This window comes from Lagenorhynchus albirostris, chromosome 1, assembly GCF_949774975.1.
Source record: "Lagenorhynchus albirostris chromosome 1, mLagAlb1.1, whole genome shotgun sequence".
NCBI classification, from domain to species: Eukaryota; Metazoa; Chordata; class Mammalia; order Artiodactyla; family Delphinidae; genus Lagenorhynchus; species Lagenorhynchus albirostris.
The window spans coordinates 28,167,645-28,185,009 of record NC_083095.1 but is presented as its reverse complement, the minus strand read 5'-3'; the positions used below and the strand labels follow the sequence as shown (position 1 = coordinate 28,185,009).

The 17,365-nt window shown below is 53.0% G+C and overlaps 1 protein-coding gene across 1 annotated transcript; it reads right to left on the bottom strand.

Annotated features, from left to right (window-relative positions):
- Window positions 1–12,305: 12,305 nt before the first annotated feature.
- Window positions 12,306–14,401, bottom strand: SYNDIG1L (synapse differentiation inducing 1 like). The gene is made up of 4 exons (XM_060166432.1): window positions 14,297–14,401; window positions 13,598–14,100; window positions 12,603–12,743; window positions 12,306–12,464 (listed from the first exon to the last, which is right to left on the bottom strand). The coding sequence occupies exons 2-4, from the start codon at window positions 14,018–14,020 to the stop codon at window positions 12,306–12,308; spliced, it is 723 nt and encodes a 240-aa protein (XP_060022415.1). The 5' UTR covers window positions 14,021–14,100; window positions 14,297–14,401.
- Window positions 14,402–17,365: the final 2,964 nt, after the last annotated feature.

The window sequence follows — 17,365 nt, the reverse complement described above, 5'->3', positions numbered from 1 at the left end:
GGGGGCTTGGGGAGGGATGGAGTGGGAGGTTGGGGTTAGCGGACGTAAGCTTTTATATATAGGATGGATAAACAGCAAGGTCCTACTCTAGCACAGAGAACTATATTCAGTATCCTATGATAAACCATAATGGAAAAGAATATTAAAAAAAATGTGTATATGTGTATAACTGAATCTCTTTGATGTACAGCAGTAACTAACTCAACATTGTAAATCAACTATACTTCAATAAAAAGTAAAAATAAATGGTTAAGTTTTTTTTGTGGAACGTGGGCCTCTCACTGTGTGGCCTCTCCCGTTGCGGAGCACAGGCTCTGGCCGCGCAGGCTCAGCGTCCATGGCTCACGGGCCCAGCCGCTCCGCGGCATGTGGGATCTCCCCGGACCGGGGCACGAACCCGTGTCCCCTGCATCGGCAGGCAGACTCTCAACCACTGTGCCACCAGGGAAACCCTAAATGGTTAATTTTATGTTATGAGAATTTCACCTCAATAAAAAAGTAACCCACCTCCATTCTCCCTTTGATGCCATTAGGGACTCCAATTAAGACCCCACTTAGAAACCACAAATCCTTTCACATTATAAAGGAGAAGCCTTGGGAGGTGGGATGGGGAGCAGCTCACCAGGGGTCACAGAGCTGGTCCCAGCTGGAATAGAGCCAGAACCTAGGTCCCATTCACAGAACAGATCTTTATTGAGAACCAGTCCCTGTTCTAAGCACTCAGGATTCAACCAGCCATGAATGAGACCCAGGAGTCCCTTTTCATGGAGTTTGCATTCTGATGGGGGAAGGCTGACGAACACACAGTTAGTAAAATATCAAGCAGGGAGAGAGCTATGAAAGAAAACAAAGCAGCTAAGTGGTAGGTGGGAGGCAGCTGGGGAGGGCCTCTAAGATGAGGTGACATTTGAGCAAGCAAGGCAGAGCAGGTATCTGGAGAAGGGTGTTTCTAGCGGAAGGACCAGGACCAGCAGGTACAAAGGCAGAAGCGGGGCAAGGTCATGCTTGGTGTTTTCAAGGACCAGCAAGGAGGCCGTCTCTATCTGCCTCACTTCTGAGAAGGAGAGACTCATTTTGCCCTGGAGAACATGGTAGACCATTCCTGCTTAATAGCTACTTAGTCAATATTTAATTGATGCTCAAGGATGGAGGAAGTTGAGAGGTTGAGCAGAGTCTGGGGTGGGTGTTGAAGCTACACAGGTTTTTCCCTGGTGGAGAGGTCAGGACAGCTGCCATCTACCCAGCCTGGCCCCTGGCCCCTGTGAGGGGAGCTCCCTGAGGCTTCCTGGGTGGACTCCTGGGGGGTGGGGCGGAGGGGTTCAAGCAGCTCTGAGTCAGGCAGCTCCGCCAGGATGATGGTCCTTAATTGGCTTCTGAGTGTGGAATCCTCTATGCACCACCCCAGGGAGACCATGCAGCCGGAGAGAGCCGCTCATCACCTCTCCACCTGCAGACTTTGAGTGAGGGGCATGGAAAGAGGGGGACTGGAGCTGGTGTGGGTGCTGGCAGGGGCTCTGAGTTAAGGTGGGGTATCCGTGCTGGGCAAAGAGCTGGTGAGTTCTGAGATGTTTTCTTGCTTGAATAACCAGACACAGCTCCTGCCCAAATTGGGATAAAGAAGAAAACAAAAGTTGTTTCAGGCAAGAGTGGAACCTGACCCGTGCTCGCTTATTTTTACTTTACTTTCTGACTCACCTTGCTGGATCAATGGGGTTTGAGGTACAGACATTTAAAGACTGAAAACTTGGCTATTAATTTTAAGGCTCCCCAACTTCCCAGCCAGTTGGGCAATTTAACTTCTCTCTCTGAGCCTCAGTTTTCCTGTCTATAAAATATGGGTTGACATAAAAAGGTAGGAGCCCAGTAGCCAGCATAACGGTGGCACTGGACAATCCAAGCCTAAAACCCTGAAGTTGCCTTTCATTTTCTATCTGAGGTTGAGAAGATCCCTGCTCCATCTCACTTGAGCAGCAGCTCTCCATGGGGACTTATGACTCAAGCGCCATCCATCCCAACTCCCCTTGGCAACATATAGGTCACCTGCATGGGCAGGGTGACAGCTGACCTGTTCCCTGGGCACTGGGTCAGCATTTGGGGGAAGGATATGGAAACAAGGACCTGCCTTCCTGTCAAAGAGGCATGCTTCCTGTGTCTCTGGCTGGTTACCAGCCGCCACACCCACCTTTGCATGACCCCCCTCCCCAGGTCCTGGTGGTCTTGTTTCCCAAGATTCCTGCTCCTCCTGTAGGGATCCATTCTGGATCACAGCTAGATGGGCTGTGGATGCCTATGACTCTGTCCTTGCTTCTCATTGGCCTCTCAGAAGAGGGCTAGATGCTGTTCTTGGTCTTCACCATCTACCAGGTGGCTCGACAGGTACTGGGCAGGTTTGCTGGGCTTCTTGGGTTACAGGGAACAAATATTCCTTAAAATACGTTGGGGGTAAAACATGTGGTCCTCTCTCCATGACCCTAACCCCTGCTCAGGGGGTTATATATATCTGTGATTCTGGTGGCATCAGACTTGGGCAAGATGGGGTAATGGCCCTGGCATGTGGACAGTGGAGCCAGATGGCCTGGGTTCAAATTCCAGCTACTATCCTACTAGCTGTGTGACCAAGGGCAGGTTACTTTACCTCTCTGGACCTCAGTTTCTTTATCCCTATAATAGGGATAAAATACTAATAGAATCAGCCTTCTAGGGATGTCGCAAGGTTTCACTGATTAATATTCGTAAAGTGCTTAGTATAGGCTTGGCGCAGAGTAAGTACTCAATATCTTCTTATTTTGTTTCAGTTTATGTAATTGATTTTACATATCTTTGACAGTGAATTTTTAAATTGAAGTATAGTTGGTTTACAATATTATATTAGTTTCAGGTGTACAACATAGTGATCCAATATTTTAATAGATTATGCTTCATTTAAAGTTATTATACAATATTGGTTATATTCCTTGTGCTGTACAATATATCCTTGTAGCTTATTTATTTTATACATAGTAGTTTGTAACTCTTAATCCCCTACCCTATCCCCCTTATCTCTCCCCACTGGTAACCACTAGTTTGTTCTCTATATCAGTAAGTCTGTTTCTGTTTTGTTATATTCATTCATTTGTTTTATTATATTCATTCGTTTTATTTTTTAGATTCTACATATAAGTGATAACATACAGTGTTTGTCTTTCTCTGTCTGACTTATTTCACTAAACATAATACCCTCCAGGTCCATCGATGTTGTTGCAAATGGCAAAATTTCATTCTTTTTTATGACTGAGTAATATTCCATTGCATATATGTACCACATCTTCTTTATTCATTCATCTGTTGATGGACACATAGGTTACTTCCATATCTTGGCTATTGTAAATAATGCTGCTATGAACATTGGGGTGCATGTATCTTTTGCAATTAGTGTTTTCATTTTCTTCGGATAAATACCAGGAGTAGAATTGCTGGATCATATAGTATTTCCATTTTTAGATTTTTAAGGAACCTCCATACTGTTTTCCATAGTGGCTGCACGAATTTATATTCCCACCAACTGTGTACTAGGGTTCCCTTTTCTCCACATCCTTGCCAATATTTGTTATTTGTGGTCTTTTTGATGATAGCCATTCTGAGAGGTGTGAGGTGATATTTCATTGTGGTTTTGATTTGTGTGACAGTGAATTTGTTTTTGTTTGCTTAAGTTGTCATCTATCTGGGCATTGGGGTTACAATTGAGGGAGACAGACATTAATCCAATATTCATTATTCAATATATTAGTCCAATATAATATTAATCCAATATTCATTAATCCAATATTAATCCAATATTCATTAATCCAACGTACAGTTGCAATGGGGATCTGGGCTTTGAAAACGGGAACAGGGGGCTCAGAGAATGCACAATGATGGGCATAGACCCAGCCAGGCGGGTGAGGGAGGGTTTCCTGGAGTAAGTGACTTTAGAACCAAGATTTGAAGGGTGCATAGGAGTTAATTAGTCCAAGAAGGGAAGGAAAAATATTTCAGGCAGAGGAAATAGCAAAGACCCTGCAAGTATGAAGGGCTGACTCAACCAGATTTGCCTTTAGAAAAGTTCACTTTAGCAAAAGGGAGGCCATTTAGGAGGGTTTTTTGTTTTCATTAAAATCATCTTTGAAAAGAGACTGAACAGATTTATAATAGTATTAGAATATTTCTTTATAATAATAATTATTACTTTCCCCAGTCTTTTAAAAAATTATGGTAAAAAACAATAAAAAATTTACCATTTTATCCATTTTTAAGTGTACAGTTCAGTAGCATTAAGTATATTCACAACGTAGTGCAACTGATCTCCAGAACATTTTCATCTTACAAAACTGAAACTCTGTCCCATTAAATAACTCCCCATTTCCCCTTCCCCACAGCCCCTGGGAACCACCACTCTCCTTTGTGTTTCTGTGAATTTGACTCTTCTACGTCCCTCACAGAAGTGGAATCATGCAGCACTTGTCCTTTTGTGACTGCCTTATTTCACTTAGCATAATGTCCTCAAGGCTCATCCATGTTGTAGCCGGTGACAGGTCATCTTGGAGGCTTTTGCAGGAGCCCGAGTGCGAGCTGATGGGGGCTGGCACTGGGACTTGGCAACAGAGGAGGGAGAAGGAAGACGGGATCATGGAGATTGGGGGGAGGCGGAGTCACAGGATTTGGTGAAGCATGGGAAGGTGATGAAGTCGGGTGAGGCAGGACTCCCGCTTCCGGCCTTGACCTTCAGAGGAGGCTGTGGACAGGCCAGTGTCACTCAGACTTGTGGGCTCCTTTGGAGGATGTGGGTGACCAAGGGGCTGAGTTGTGAGTAGAGGAAACTGAGAAAGAGCCTCTTCTCTGTCTTCAGCCCAGAGTCTTGCGGAGATCAGAGAGGACAAGGAGAGAGCAGCTTCTTTGCCCCCTTGTTTGTATCCTCCTACAGAGCACAGACCTCGCTGCACGGGAAAGGTGGGTCTTTATGGCATCCCAGATGAAAAGGAGGAGGAGGCAACTAAGAGTTCTGTGCTCTGTCCCTTCCTATTCAGATACTACCAGGCTGGGCACCACAAGGGTCCACCCTGCTGTCCCTGGTCTGTTTTGTTCTCCTTGGAATTGTAAAGCCCCTCTCACCTGGAGACCCTCCTGCCAGCTCTCATCTCCCCGAAGAAGTGGGTGATTCTCCCCTCTGAGAGAGAAATCACGCACCAAAGAATCCTAACCCCAACCTTCTCCAGCTGTGTGGCAAGTCACTTCTTTCCCAGCGATGTGCCCAGAGAACCTGTGCTGAATGTCTACAGAAAGCAGGCCCCGCACCAGGCCTATCGAGGCCGAGACAGACACGGGTCCCATCCTCGGAGGAGCAAAAGGCTGTAGATGTGGCAGAGATATCAGTGTGAACGGCTGTGGTGACGGCTCATGAGGGAAGGTGGTTTGTTCCACTTGGTTTTGGGTGGGGCGGTGGGGAAGAGTTGTCAGAAAGTGCTAGAGATGGGATTTTCTAGAACTGTGTCTTGGAAGATTTCTATCAGCTTGGAGGAAAAGGTCAGGCAGTAGGGCAGACAAGGGAATTCTTGGCAGGGGGACACGAGAATCAGGCTCGTGCAGTCAGCTTGTTATCAGCAGACGTGACGCCTGGAGAAGTCAGCAGGTCTCCGTACACCAGGATCTGGCTTTAGTCTCTCTGGTGGTGGACGGTGTCGGGGTGGAGGAAGGTGAGGAGTTTCTGGCAGGGAAGCCACTTAGGGTGGTGGTCCCTTGGAGATAGTTAAAAACATTCTCCAGGGAATTCCCTGGCAGTCCAGCAGTTAAGACTCCACCCCTTGGGCTTCCCTGGTGGCGCAGTGGTTGAGAGTCCACCTGCTGATGCAGGGGACACGGGTTCGTGTCCCGGTCCGGGAAGATCCCATATGCTGTGGAGCGGCTGGGCCCGTGAGCCATGGCCGCTGAGCCTGCGCGTCCGGAGCCTGTGCTCCGCAACGGGAGAGGCCACAACAGTGAGGGGCCCACGTACCACAAAAAAAAAAAAAAAAAAAAAAAAGACTCCACTCTTTCACTGCTGAGGGCCCCGGTTCAATCCCTGGTCGGGGAACTAAGATCCCACAAGAGGCGCGGTGCAGCAAAAAAAAAAAAAAATTCCACATAGCGCTTACTAGACACCTAATGCTGTTGTAGAAGCCATACAAGTGTTAATTTACGTAATAGTCGCACCAACACTTTGCAGTAGTCACCATCATGGTGCCCCTTTTCCACACAGGAAAACACCCAAGGTTGCACAGAGCAGGGCATAGGATTCGAAGCAGGCAGTCTGGCTCCAGGCTCTGTGCTTTCAACCACTGTGTTAGGCTGCGTCTCTCAGCCAGCTCTGAGCACAAGTGTTAGGACAGGGCTGGAGGGGATGAAGGAGGGGAAAATGACCAGGAGCTGGGCTCAGATGGGATGAGGGTGGGGGGTGAGGGTGGAGCCACGTCAGCTGCAGACACCATGGTGGTACCATTCACTGAGCTGTGGCACCAGGAGGAAAGAGAGCCTTGCTGGCCTCGTTCTCCCAGTCTGTAAAATGGGGACAGGAGCACTTGCCTCAGTGCAGAGGGAGCCCGAGTGGAGGTCTTTTGTGCACCAAAGGTGCTCTGTCAGCGTGGCCTGCCCCTGCTGCCTCACCGCTAGCCCTGCCCTCTGCTGCCAACATGCCTGCTGTCCCCTCTGTCCCCCTCCTGGCCGCCTCTGGGGGCACCCTGCCCTCTGGGAATTCCTTTCTCTGTCATTTCCTCATGGAGCTACAAGTGGCTTTGAAGTCTGCCCGGCCCTTTAGAGGGAGGGAGGTGAGAGCAGTTCAAGGGATGAAGGTCGGAAGTATTTGGAAATGCAGATGGGCCGCAGGAGCACCTTTTATTTTCGTTCAGAACATCTGAGTGTCTCTGTGGGTCCCCCACGTCCCAGAGTAGTGCCTCCCGCCCGTTGCCGAGAGGATGTGAGAGCGCCGGTGGTGGTGGCGGGGACTGCTGTGAGCTTGGAGCAGGCAGGCTAAGCAAAGCTCTCACCCTCCCGCCCCACCCTGCCACGCCACCAAAACAGAAGGGCTGAGGTACCAGCCCCAGGGAGGGGCTGCCTGGGACAGCCTTCGAAGCAGGAAACAGCCCGGGAGGAAGGCTCAGGGAAGCAGTTTGTTCTTCCCTGGGTTTTCAGCGTTTCCACAGCAGGCAGCGACATCACCAGCCTAGCTCAGCAACTCCAGGACCTGGGAGGCGAGGCCTGGGTTTGGCTCATAAATCGCTGTGTGACATTGGGCAACTCACTTCCCTCTCTGGGCCTTGGTTGTCTCTTCTGTAGCATCAGGGACTGTGATTAGATCACCTCCAGGTTTCCTTCCTGCTGCAGCATTCCAGATTCATATTCTTGACAACTTGGCCATGGGCCCCTGCCTCAGCACACCCACTTCCTATCCTCCGGGTGGGGTTCAGGCCTGGCTAGACCCAGGAAATGTGCTGGGACTGTCTCTTGGAAGAAGCAGGGATGCAAGGGCAGACTGAGAAGTGGTGGGTTTGTCTAGAGCCCACTCCCCGGGAGCATCCTTAGGGGAGGAGAGAGGCCGTGTGCACACAGATGATGTCTTTGTGGGCAGGGGTGACATCTGAGATACTTAACAGTCAGGGCAGCTCAGGCTGCCTGAGCACTTGGGGGAGGGGGGCAGCTGTGCCCACCGTTAACCCTTTAGTTCCTGGGGGGCGTATCAGGGTCCTGGGGGAGGGACCAGGAAGGCAGGAAAGGGAAATATTTGGGGGGCTTGGGACAGGGCCTGTTTATCAACTGGTGAGGAAATGTTTCAGCATTTTGACAACCCGTGTGACTGTGTCAGCGACCTGCTATCTATCAACCCTGTTTGCGGGGAGGGAGGGAGGGAAAGGGAAGGCTGCTGGGCCCCTCGGGGAGCTGGTTTCTAGCCATTTCCACTATCAAAAGAATTCCTTTCATTCAGAGTGGGTGGCAGGTCACTGTTCTCACTTGGCCCAGCATCCCAAGGCCCCTGGCCTGCCACCTGAGGGTCCCCCTCCTCCCCCTGCCCTTGGGTACAGTGAAGGGAGGCTTCCTCTCCGCAGCTCCTTTCCACACAGCATTTTAGCCCACCTGTCCTGAACCACTGGCTCCTGTTTCCTTTGTGTTGCCCCTCTCAGCCATCCTCCCTCCCCTGCACAGGGCCCATTGGGCCCCCATCCTCCTATCCCCCCTCCCCCAGGTGATGACCTTTAAAATCTCATTCTGCCTAGCCTTTGGAGGAGAAAGTTGAGGTGGGGTTGCAGGGCTGGGTTAGGGGGAGCAGGTACACTTTAAGGGCAGTTGGTGGGGGAGACCCCGGATTTCTGGTAAACGGCCCCTTCTCTGCCGGCTGCCCTGACTTCCCTGTGCAGCAATTTCGGTTTCTATTTTAGACAATTTGAGTTGTTTGCTTCCCTGCCTTCCTGCTGGGTGTTTATAGTGACGAAAATAATTGGTAATATTTGCACAGATGTGCCGGCACTGCAGCTCATCGTGGGCACCTATACCCAGGGGACCCTCCCTGCCCCCAGCTTCTCTGCCAGCCTGAGGAACCAGCCGGAAGTGGGGTAACTGCAAGCCCCCTGCTTCCCAGGAGCCTCAGGCAGTGAGACACAGGCAGAGCTGGGAAGCAGGAGGCCTAAAGTGCCCCAGGCATGCCCGGAGGCTCAGCGTGACAGGGGAGGGGGCCCTGACAGAGTGGCAGGGACTGATCGGGGTGAGCCCAGGCTCCACAGAATGGGCCCTTTCAAGGGGGCCGGGAGCGAAGTCCCTAGGGGCTACATTTCTGATTCCATTTTCTTCTGCAGAGCCTGAATTTGCAGCTGAGGGAAGGGGATGGGGTGAGGAAGGCAGGTAGCAGGACCAGGGTTGAACATAGGAAACCGTTCGGCGGCTTCTTTGTCTCCAGGCCTGGAGCAGCGTTCTGCAGAGCTGGGAAGGAGGTGGGAGCTGTCAGGGCTGTGAGGCAGCCTGCCCAGCCCGAGCAGGGCCTGGACTGGAGTCCGCGCTGCCTGCTGCCCAGGCCGGGGCCCAGTGGGACTGAGTAGAGGGACACTGCAGACCAGACGGGGCCGGGGTCTCCTGCTTCACCCCTGGCATGTGTGCGTGCCGTATGTGTGGACACGCGAGTGTGGGCACGAAGCATTTGTGCCTGTGTGGGCTGTGCCTGTGTGCGCGCGTGCACAACGGAGTGTGCAGCTGCGTGCCCGCGCCTGTGTGTATGTGTGAGTACACACATGCTGTGTGTATAGGTGCACGTGTGCGTGCATGTCTGTGTTTTGGTTTGGGTTCCCCTGGGGCCCTCTGAGACAAGGGTTCGATCCTAGGTAGTTTATTGGGAGCTGATCCCAGGAAGCGCAGCGGGGGAGTAAGGAAGAAGATGGGGACAGGAAGGCAGCCAGCGAGGGACGTGCTTTAAGCCAATTGCCACTGCAGGCGACTGAAGCTCAGTCCTGCTGGGGAGCCCTGAGAGCGTGGAGAATACGACTAGTGTCCTCCCTTCTGGATGCCAGGAAATCTGGGGTTATTTGTCCACCGGCTTCCATCCGTCAGTGGTTGAAGTCACTTTTGGCTTCTCCTGCCTGTGGGCCCAGTATCGCAGAGTCCCCAGGAAGCGGCCCTCGTCGTGGGGAGGCAAATGCCGAAGGGATCTCGGTGGCACCGCCGGGTCTGCTGACGCTTGGTGGGTGTGGCGGGCGCGGTGATGTGCTGCTCGGGACCCCGCAGGAATGATGGGCTTAGTCCTCCAGCTGCTGCAGGTGCTGTCAGCAATCAGCCTTCAGGGCACACCCCGCTTAGGGGGCAGCTCCAGCTGAAGAGATCTGCCTCGCCTGAGAGTCACAGCCCTTTTCTGGGTGGCCCACATCCAATGACTGATCGATAAGCAGATATAAAGGCCTGGCCCTTCGTCCTACCTTGGGTCAACTCTGAAGGGCATCCTGGATCCAGACCCCACCTTGGGTTGGCCCAGCATCGCAGCCTGGCCTCCCCGCCATTCAGATCGGCCTTCCTCAAATGTTATCCCAAGAGCATCTCCTAATGCTCATACATCATGCGCTAATCTCCGTCTCAGGGGTGCCCAGCCTGTGCAACATGTGTGTCCATAGCTGTGTCTTGCAAGTAGGCACATGTGGGTGCGAGTATGCCAGCGCCCTCAGTCCAGGCAGGTTCCTGGGGGCCTGGGACCGAGAGCATTTGGTGCTGAGGCTGTGGTCTGAGGCAGACAGAGATGGTTTCCTCCCCATACCCCCCGTGAACAACCCCCATAAGGGAGGTATGAGGGACTCTAGAGAGGGCATTGGCAGAATGGGGCTCCTTGGTGACCCCGTACCTTGTGTCCACCCTTGATAGCTCCAGGCAGCTCAGTGGAGCCTCAGTCACCCTGGCTCACATCCCTTCCACCTGATCTCCAAGGCCTTCGAGTCTAGAAGGGATTTTTCTTCAGTATGGACCTTGCCTTATCTCGCAGAGTCAAATGCACGCCATCACCCTGCATCCAGGCTACTCTGAGCAGAGAAGTCCTCCAAGCCAGAGTGCCTTCCCCTTCTCCTAAGGCCCGGATGTGGGCATGTGCTCTCAAGAACATGCTGCTAGGGACCAGGAGCAGTAGGCTTGGGGATGGAGGTCAGTCTTGGGGAAGAAATGGACGCAGGCAAAGGTGGAGGCAGGCGAGGACAGTGAGAGGCCCAGAGGGCACCAGGTGTTACAGAAATGTTTATTACAAGGATAATTATATACAATAATGGGACATTAAAACTGCTGATCCTGGGCCTGTGAGACTTCAGGGGATGCAGGGAACGGAGGGCTGGGTAACGCCTGGGATTAGGGGAGATGGTGGGACAAGTTGGTGGATTCATAGCCCCGAGCTCTGGATGGGGGACGGGAATGACCAGGTCCACAGATTGTGCACGATGAGGTCCATAGCTTGAACTCTGAAAGGCCTGCCCTCACAGTGTGCTCCTCCTGCCTGTCTGGATGTCTCTAGAATTCTGGAGGATTCCTAGAGGTTGAGGGCGTTAAGAGCAGCTCTGAGCCGGGGTGCCAGTGAAGAAGCTCCAAGGCTGACCAGGGGTCCAGCATTCAGAGGTGGGAAAACATTACTGGCCTTTGAGACACAGGCCTGACCTTCCTCTTCCTTGAGTTGGTGGAGCCCTCAGTTTGGCTCCAGCCTGGATGTTCTAGGCATAATCCAAACAGCTCCAAACCCCCCTTGGGAGGCTCCTGCCACATCCCTGCCCATGAATACCAAGGGTAACCCCTTAGTATCCCTTAGATACATTCTCTTCATCTATCTAGACCTTGCTCACCTCCTCTAGGAAGCCTTCCTGGGCTGCTCAGCTGCCATGCCAGGCCTGTGTCCCTCCTCTCATCTCACTCACTACTCAGGGTCTCCTCGCTCTGCTCCCACAGGGCTGGATCTAGGGTCCTGTGCTCAGTGGCTGCTGGGCTCATGGCGCTCTCTCTCTGTCTACCTGGGACGGGGCCAGCTCAGAGCCCCCCGGGAGGAGCCTAGAAAAGGATGTTGGGGGAACAGGGGCAACACTATTCCAGGGCCCTCCAGGCTTTGTGTCATCTCATCTGCCTTTCGTTCCTGCACAGAGACGCTCCAAGAACCTGCCCTCAGCACAGAGTTTATACACCCGAGATGTCCCTTCTCTGCCTAGAATCTACACTGTCTTACAAGCCCACAGGAGAGGTGAGCACCCTCCAGAACCCGAAAGACCAAGGGGTCCCTATGTCTCTATGTACTGCCCTCTCGGCTGGCTGAGGTCTGGGCATCATGAGGCAGAGAGTGGAGCTGGGGAAAGTCAGGGTGTCCCAGGTGGAGATGCCTGTGGGCTGCAAGGACTGGGTCAGCTCCTCTTCTCCCCAGGCATCCCTTTCCCTCCCTGTAATCTGTTCTTTCTCTGTGGAGAGGTTAACAGAGTCGGGTAGTGGGGTGCTTGCAGGGCAGGAGACCCTTTAGGAAATAAGCAGAATGGGGAGAGCTCCCAGCTAGAGGGAGGGCCTGCCTGGAAGGCCAGGTGGGCAGCCCTACCCTCTGCTGCTTCCCAACACAGCCTGGGCTGGAGAGTGATGCTCCCAGCCCTGCTGGTTGCAATAGGCAGGAAGAAGTGAAGGTTGCACCCCTCAGGCTGCAGCCTGGGAGGCCTCCTCCCAATAAGCCACACTCATGAGCTGTCTTCAGGGGCCAGGGCTTCCCAGAAAGTCTGCTACCCCAAGCCCCCCTGCCTCCTCAGGTCGATCAGGGGAGTCAGGACGCCAGGACTTCTTGGCCACTAGCTGTGGCCATTCTGGGACATGTAAGCTGCCAGGGCTACCACCACGGCCACATAGAGACCAGCCCCGATGGCGATGGAGAGTGTGGCCAGGAATAGGGCCCGGCGGGAGGTGGTGCTGGCCAGGCGGAAGTCCCCCTTGGAGATGGCCTTGCTGGTCTAGGGAGAGAGAGGCGCTGATGAAAGGGAGCATCCCCACGCCCAGCAAAACAGCCCCAGCCCGCCAGGCCCTGACCCCAGGCCCCCCAGAGGAGCGGGGTGGCCAGAGCAGGAGCCCTGGGCCCCATGGGCTCTTACCCCCTGGGAGAAGTAGAAGGCAGCTATGCCCAGTGGCCAGAAGCAGCAGAGCATGGAGAAGATAGTGAGACCCAGGTGGTCCCTGGGAGGCAGCGTAAGGAAGTTGTCTTCGCTTTCACTCTCTGTCGAGGTTGCATCACTCTGCAAAACATGAGTGGGCTCTTGTGACCTGGGCCGGGATCACCCATTGGCAGGGATGTGGGGCAACGGGAAGACCATCTGTTGTTAGTGGGAGTGTGGGCTGGGCTCGGTACTCTCCACCAAAAGCTTTGACAGTGAATGGCCCAGTGATTCCACCTTAGGAATTTATCACTAGGAAAGAATACAAATATACACGTACCGGAATGTTCATCACAGGATAGTAATTGGGAAAGATTAGAAACAATCTCAACACCCAATGACCAGGAGATTGGGTTAGTAATTGATGCAAGAACCTACAACGGGATACCATGTAACCCTTAAAAATCGCCTTGTAGAAAATATTAGATGACGTGGAGCAAAACTGAAATTTGTTGCTTAAAGAGGACTATAACAACAACAGCAAAATGGTAATTATGTGAGGTGAAGGATGTGTTAACTAACCTTATTGTGGTAAACATTTTGTAACACGTACATGAATCAAATTATACACCTTAAACTTAAACAATGTTATATACCAATTATCTCTCGATTGAGCTAGAAAAAAAACAAGAACAAAAAGTGCTATTAAAAAATTAAATATTCATAAACCTTAAAAATTGTGAATCGCTATGTTGTACACCTACTTACATAATATTGTAAATCAACTGTCGTTCAATAACAAAGAGACCCTAATGCAGTTAATCTTAAAAAAATTAAATAGCCCAAGCTAGTGTTTCTCCAAGTGTAGATAGCACCCGTGTCAGAAGTGCCTTTTTTTTGGTAACATACAGATTCCTGGACCCCAAGCCAGGCCTACAGAATCTCAGCACCTGGAGGTGAGCCCAAGAATCTGCATTTTAAACACACATACTCACCTCCTCCTCCTCCTCCTCCTGGTCGTCCTCTTGGCCTTGGAGCTCCTCTTGAACCCCGTAGGACACAGTCTGGATGGCGACATCCTCTTCCGCTTGGCCAGGTTCTGTGGACCGCTCCGTAGGCCCAGCGGAGGGCTCCCTGCTCTCTGTGAAGCTGGTTTCGCAGCTGTCTGCCCTGGGCTCCTTGAGCTTGTCCCTCCCCAGGAGGCAGTTGGGCCTGTACCAGGCCTCCACGGCCAGCTGCAGGGATCCTGGGTCCAGGAGCTGGTGGGCGTGAGCAGGCCCAGCACCACCCAGGAGGTAGGAGTAGATCTTCTCCCGGCATGGCCAGGGGGGAGAAGCCTCGGGGTAGGGGTAGGGGCCATGGAGGTGTGCGGGGTTCTGAGGCAGCAGTGGGTTCTGTAGCTCGCTCAGACTCTCCATGGTTCTGGGGGCAGCTCTGGGGAGGAGAGCCCCAGAGCCCCAGGACTTGGTGGCCAGCTAAGCAGTCCTCAGAGAGCCTGCTGGGAGAGCAAGACAGACACCGAGGCCGGCATCTGGGTGCAGGACCGGAAGTGGTGAAGAGCACAGACTCTGCAGTCTGACTTGCTCTAGACCCTGCCTGTACCACCGGCCAGCCGCAGGACCTTGAGTTGGCCACTCAACTCCTCAGAATCTCCGTTTCTTTGTCTGCAGATTAGGGATAGCGGCAGTACTTACCTCATAGAGTTGGTTCATTCATCTATCCATTCAACACATAGTTACTGAGCATCAGCGATGGCCAAGCACTGGACAGATGCTGGGGATGCGATGGTGAGAAGGACGGGAAGCGGGGAGAGGAAGAAAGATGCACACTTTGTCTTCCAGAGCTTACAACTGGTGGAGAAAACGCCTGCCCTGAAGGAGAAGTACAGCAGAGGGTGTGAGAATGTACGATGGATAGAACTGACACAGAGGCGCAGGGGAGGCTTTTGAACTGAGATCTGAAGGAAGAAGATGAGCTGACAAGGTGAGGGGAGGGGGGACACGTTTCACGGAGAGGCCGAATAAAGGATGGTAGGCAAGGGAGCTGAGAGAAGGCTGGTGTGGCTCAGGGTACAGAGGAAGGTGTGAGATGGAGTGCAGGCCCAGACCGTGCAACCCCGTTTAGGCCTAAGGGGCCTTCAGGGATCTTGGCAGGGGTGATAGGATGAGATTTGGGTCCTGAAGCCTTCCTTGTGGCTGTGTGTGGGGGGCGGCTTGGACTGACTGTGATACCAGTAGGAGGCTTTGCCATGGCTTCAGGTAAGTTGAGGACAACTGGGACTCAACGGTGAGGAGATGGAGAAAAGGGGGCCGGCCTTGGGAGATACTGACAGGACTTGGAGGCAGGTGGGATGTTGGGTTGCCAGAGGATTTGTTCTAGGGTTGGTGGGACCACCGTTAGCTCAGAGCTCGCTACATGCCATGTGCTCACAGAGGTCAGTTCTTCCTGAGGAAGGATGCTTCTCCCCAGGTATGGTCTTAGGGGGATGCTAACCTCCCTTATAAGGCAAATTGTGGGATCTGGGGCAGGGCTTCCTGGGTGCTAAGGTATGGACTTGCACATCCCAGTTGGAAATGCAGACACCCTCAGGGGCTGCCTCTTCCTCTTTCAGCCAGCCCTGAGCACCTACTGTGCATTTGGGAAGGGCACATAGTGGGTGCTCAGGACTGGCTGAAGGAGAAAAAGGCAACTTTTGAGTGTGTCTACAGCAAATCCATACACACTCTGGGGTGTGGCAGGTAGAAGTGGGGTCTGGAGAGAGAGGAGGGGCACGCCAGGTGGCCTCAGGAGGCTTGCTGTCTCCCTTCCAGGCACATCATGAAGCTGGTGGGGGCCAGGGTCATGTCTTGCCCTGGATTTATAAACTGGAGGTTGGAGACTCAGTCCTGGCCCTGACACTTTGGGCAAATTTTCATGCCCTTCTGAGTTTCCTCACCTGTACAGTGCAGGTGATAATCCCTGCCCACCACACGAGGTTGTTTTGAGGATCCAAAGAGATGGCCGATATGCAAGTATGTTGTATATTATAAGTGGGAGGGGCTGCTATGCTCATTTCTGGGCTTTAGAACTTGTCTTCACCCCCATCTCTGGCCAGGGCCTTTTTTGGCCTTCTAGCTGGTGCTCTGCTAATTTTTGCCCTCCGGACTGGGTTTATCTTCCCCAGTCCTATTCCCTACCAAGAATTCACAGCCAAAGCCTTGCAAAGGCCATTTCTTCTGCCCCAAGAGAAGTGGCTGGATTCTAGAAAGCTGGTTCTTGGGGAGTGTTAAAGACAGAGCATGGCCCCAGAAATAATGCCCAGGGAATGGGACAGAGCGAGGGGAGGAAGAAGGCCAGGCGAGATTGGGGGAGGGCAGTGAGGGAGAGTCCGTGGGAGGCCAGGCTCTCCTGGCTGGGTTGCTATGAGGGCAGAGGGTGGGCTGTTGCCTGCCTCGGGGCAAAGCGTCAAGGAGAGACTGCCCCTGGCTCAGAGGCTCTGAGAGCCTGAGAATTGAGGCCTTGGAGCTGGGGTTCCAAGAATGTCTAACAGAGAATCCTGGAGGGGCGCAAAGAAGAGCATGTGGTCCAGGTGCCCAGCTCTTCACCCAGGGAGGACACAAATGGTGCTGGAGACACTGGACTGCTACGTGCCTGGAGGGCCTGTGGGTGCATTAACCAGCTGTGGCAGAAGTTTCTCCACATACAGGGACTGGGGAAGGGGGGGAGCTTAGGTCACTACTTTCGGGGCTGCTCACAAATGCAGGGGCCTCACTACTTCTCTCTCCTTCCTCTCCAGAGGGCAAACATGCAGGGGGGGAGCCCTTGGACTGTAGTGACGTGGAAGGGCTCCTTCCTGCTGGTGGGGAGCTGGGCACCTAAGGCAGAGGCCTCACAGGGCCACGCTTACGCCTGGGCTCCTTGGGGCATATTCCCAGCAGGTCTAGTCTCTCTAACCCCCAAGGGCAGCTTCAGAGCCCCTGTCACAGCCTGCCTCCACCAGCAGACGTGACCCACAGATGTGGAGCCAAAGGACATGTGACCATAGGCACATGTACTCAGTTAGGTACGCTGAGTTTCCGTTCCTGCTCCGCCCCCATTAGCATTTTGACCTGGCACAGTTACAGTCAGTTTCTCCATCTGTAACAAGAGGGGTTGGATTAAACAGCCATTGATGTGATGGTGGCACTAATATACCGTGATCCCATAGCCTCAAGGAGCCCCTCAGAAGCGAAATCCCCCCACTCCCTATCTTCTTCAATAGTCAGGAAGAGGTGAGCACACTCAGCACCCAGTGAGTGCAGTTTTCACCTTCCCCACTACGGCCCCTCCAGCAGGTTGAGGGAGGCAAAGGAAAGGCAACACGTCTATTTGCCAAATGGGCCGTGGAGCCAAGGAGTTATTGTCCAGCTTCCCACTCCCCCTGGGCTGCCCCTGTCCCGGCCCTGCCCCTGCTCACCTCACCCACCCTCTGCGCTTCCATCCATGTGGGCCTTTCTGAGGGAGTAGGGCTGGGGAGACCAACCCTAGGGCCCTCGGAACAGATTAATGCATCATATTCGCCCCTGCCCCGTGCTCTGCCTCACCAAGAGGCCAAGCTCTAATCCCCCAGAAGCAAAGGAGGGATACTTGTGTCCAGGAATCAGGCCCTGGAGCTCTGAAGACCATAGGGGCATTTGCAGGGTGCTTGTCCAGGGCAGGCAGGAGTGGCTGTGTCCCAGCTCACCCCCCTGTTCCTACCAGCCACCCTCTCTTGGTCAAAGTACACCCAGCTGAGCCTCGGAAAC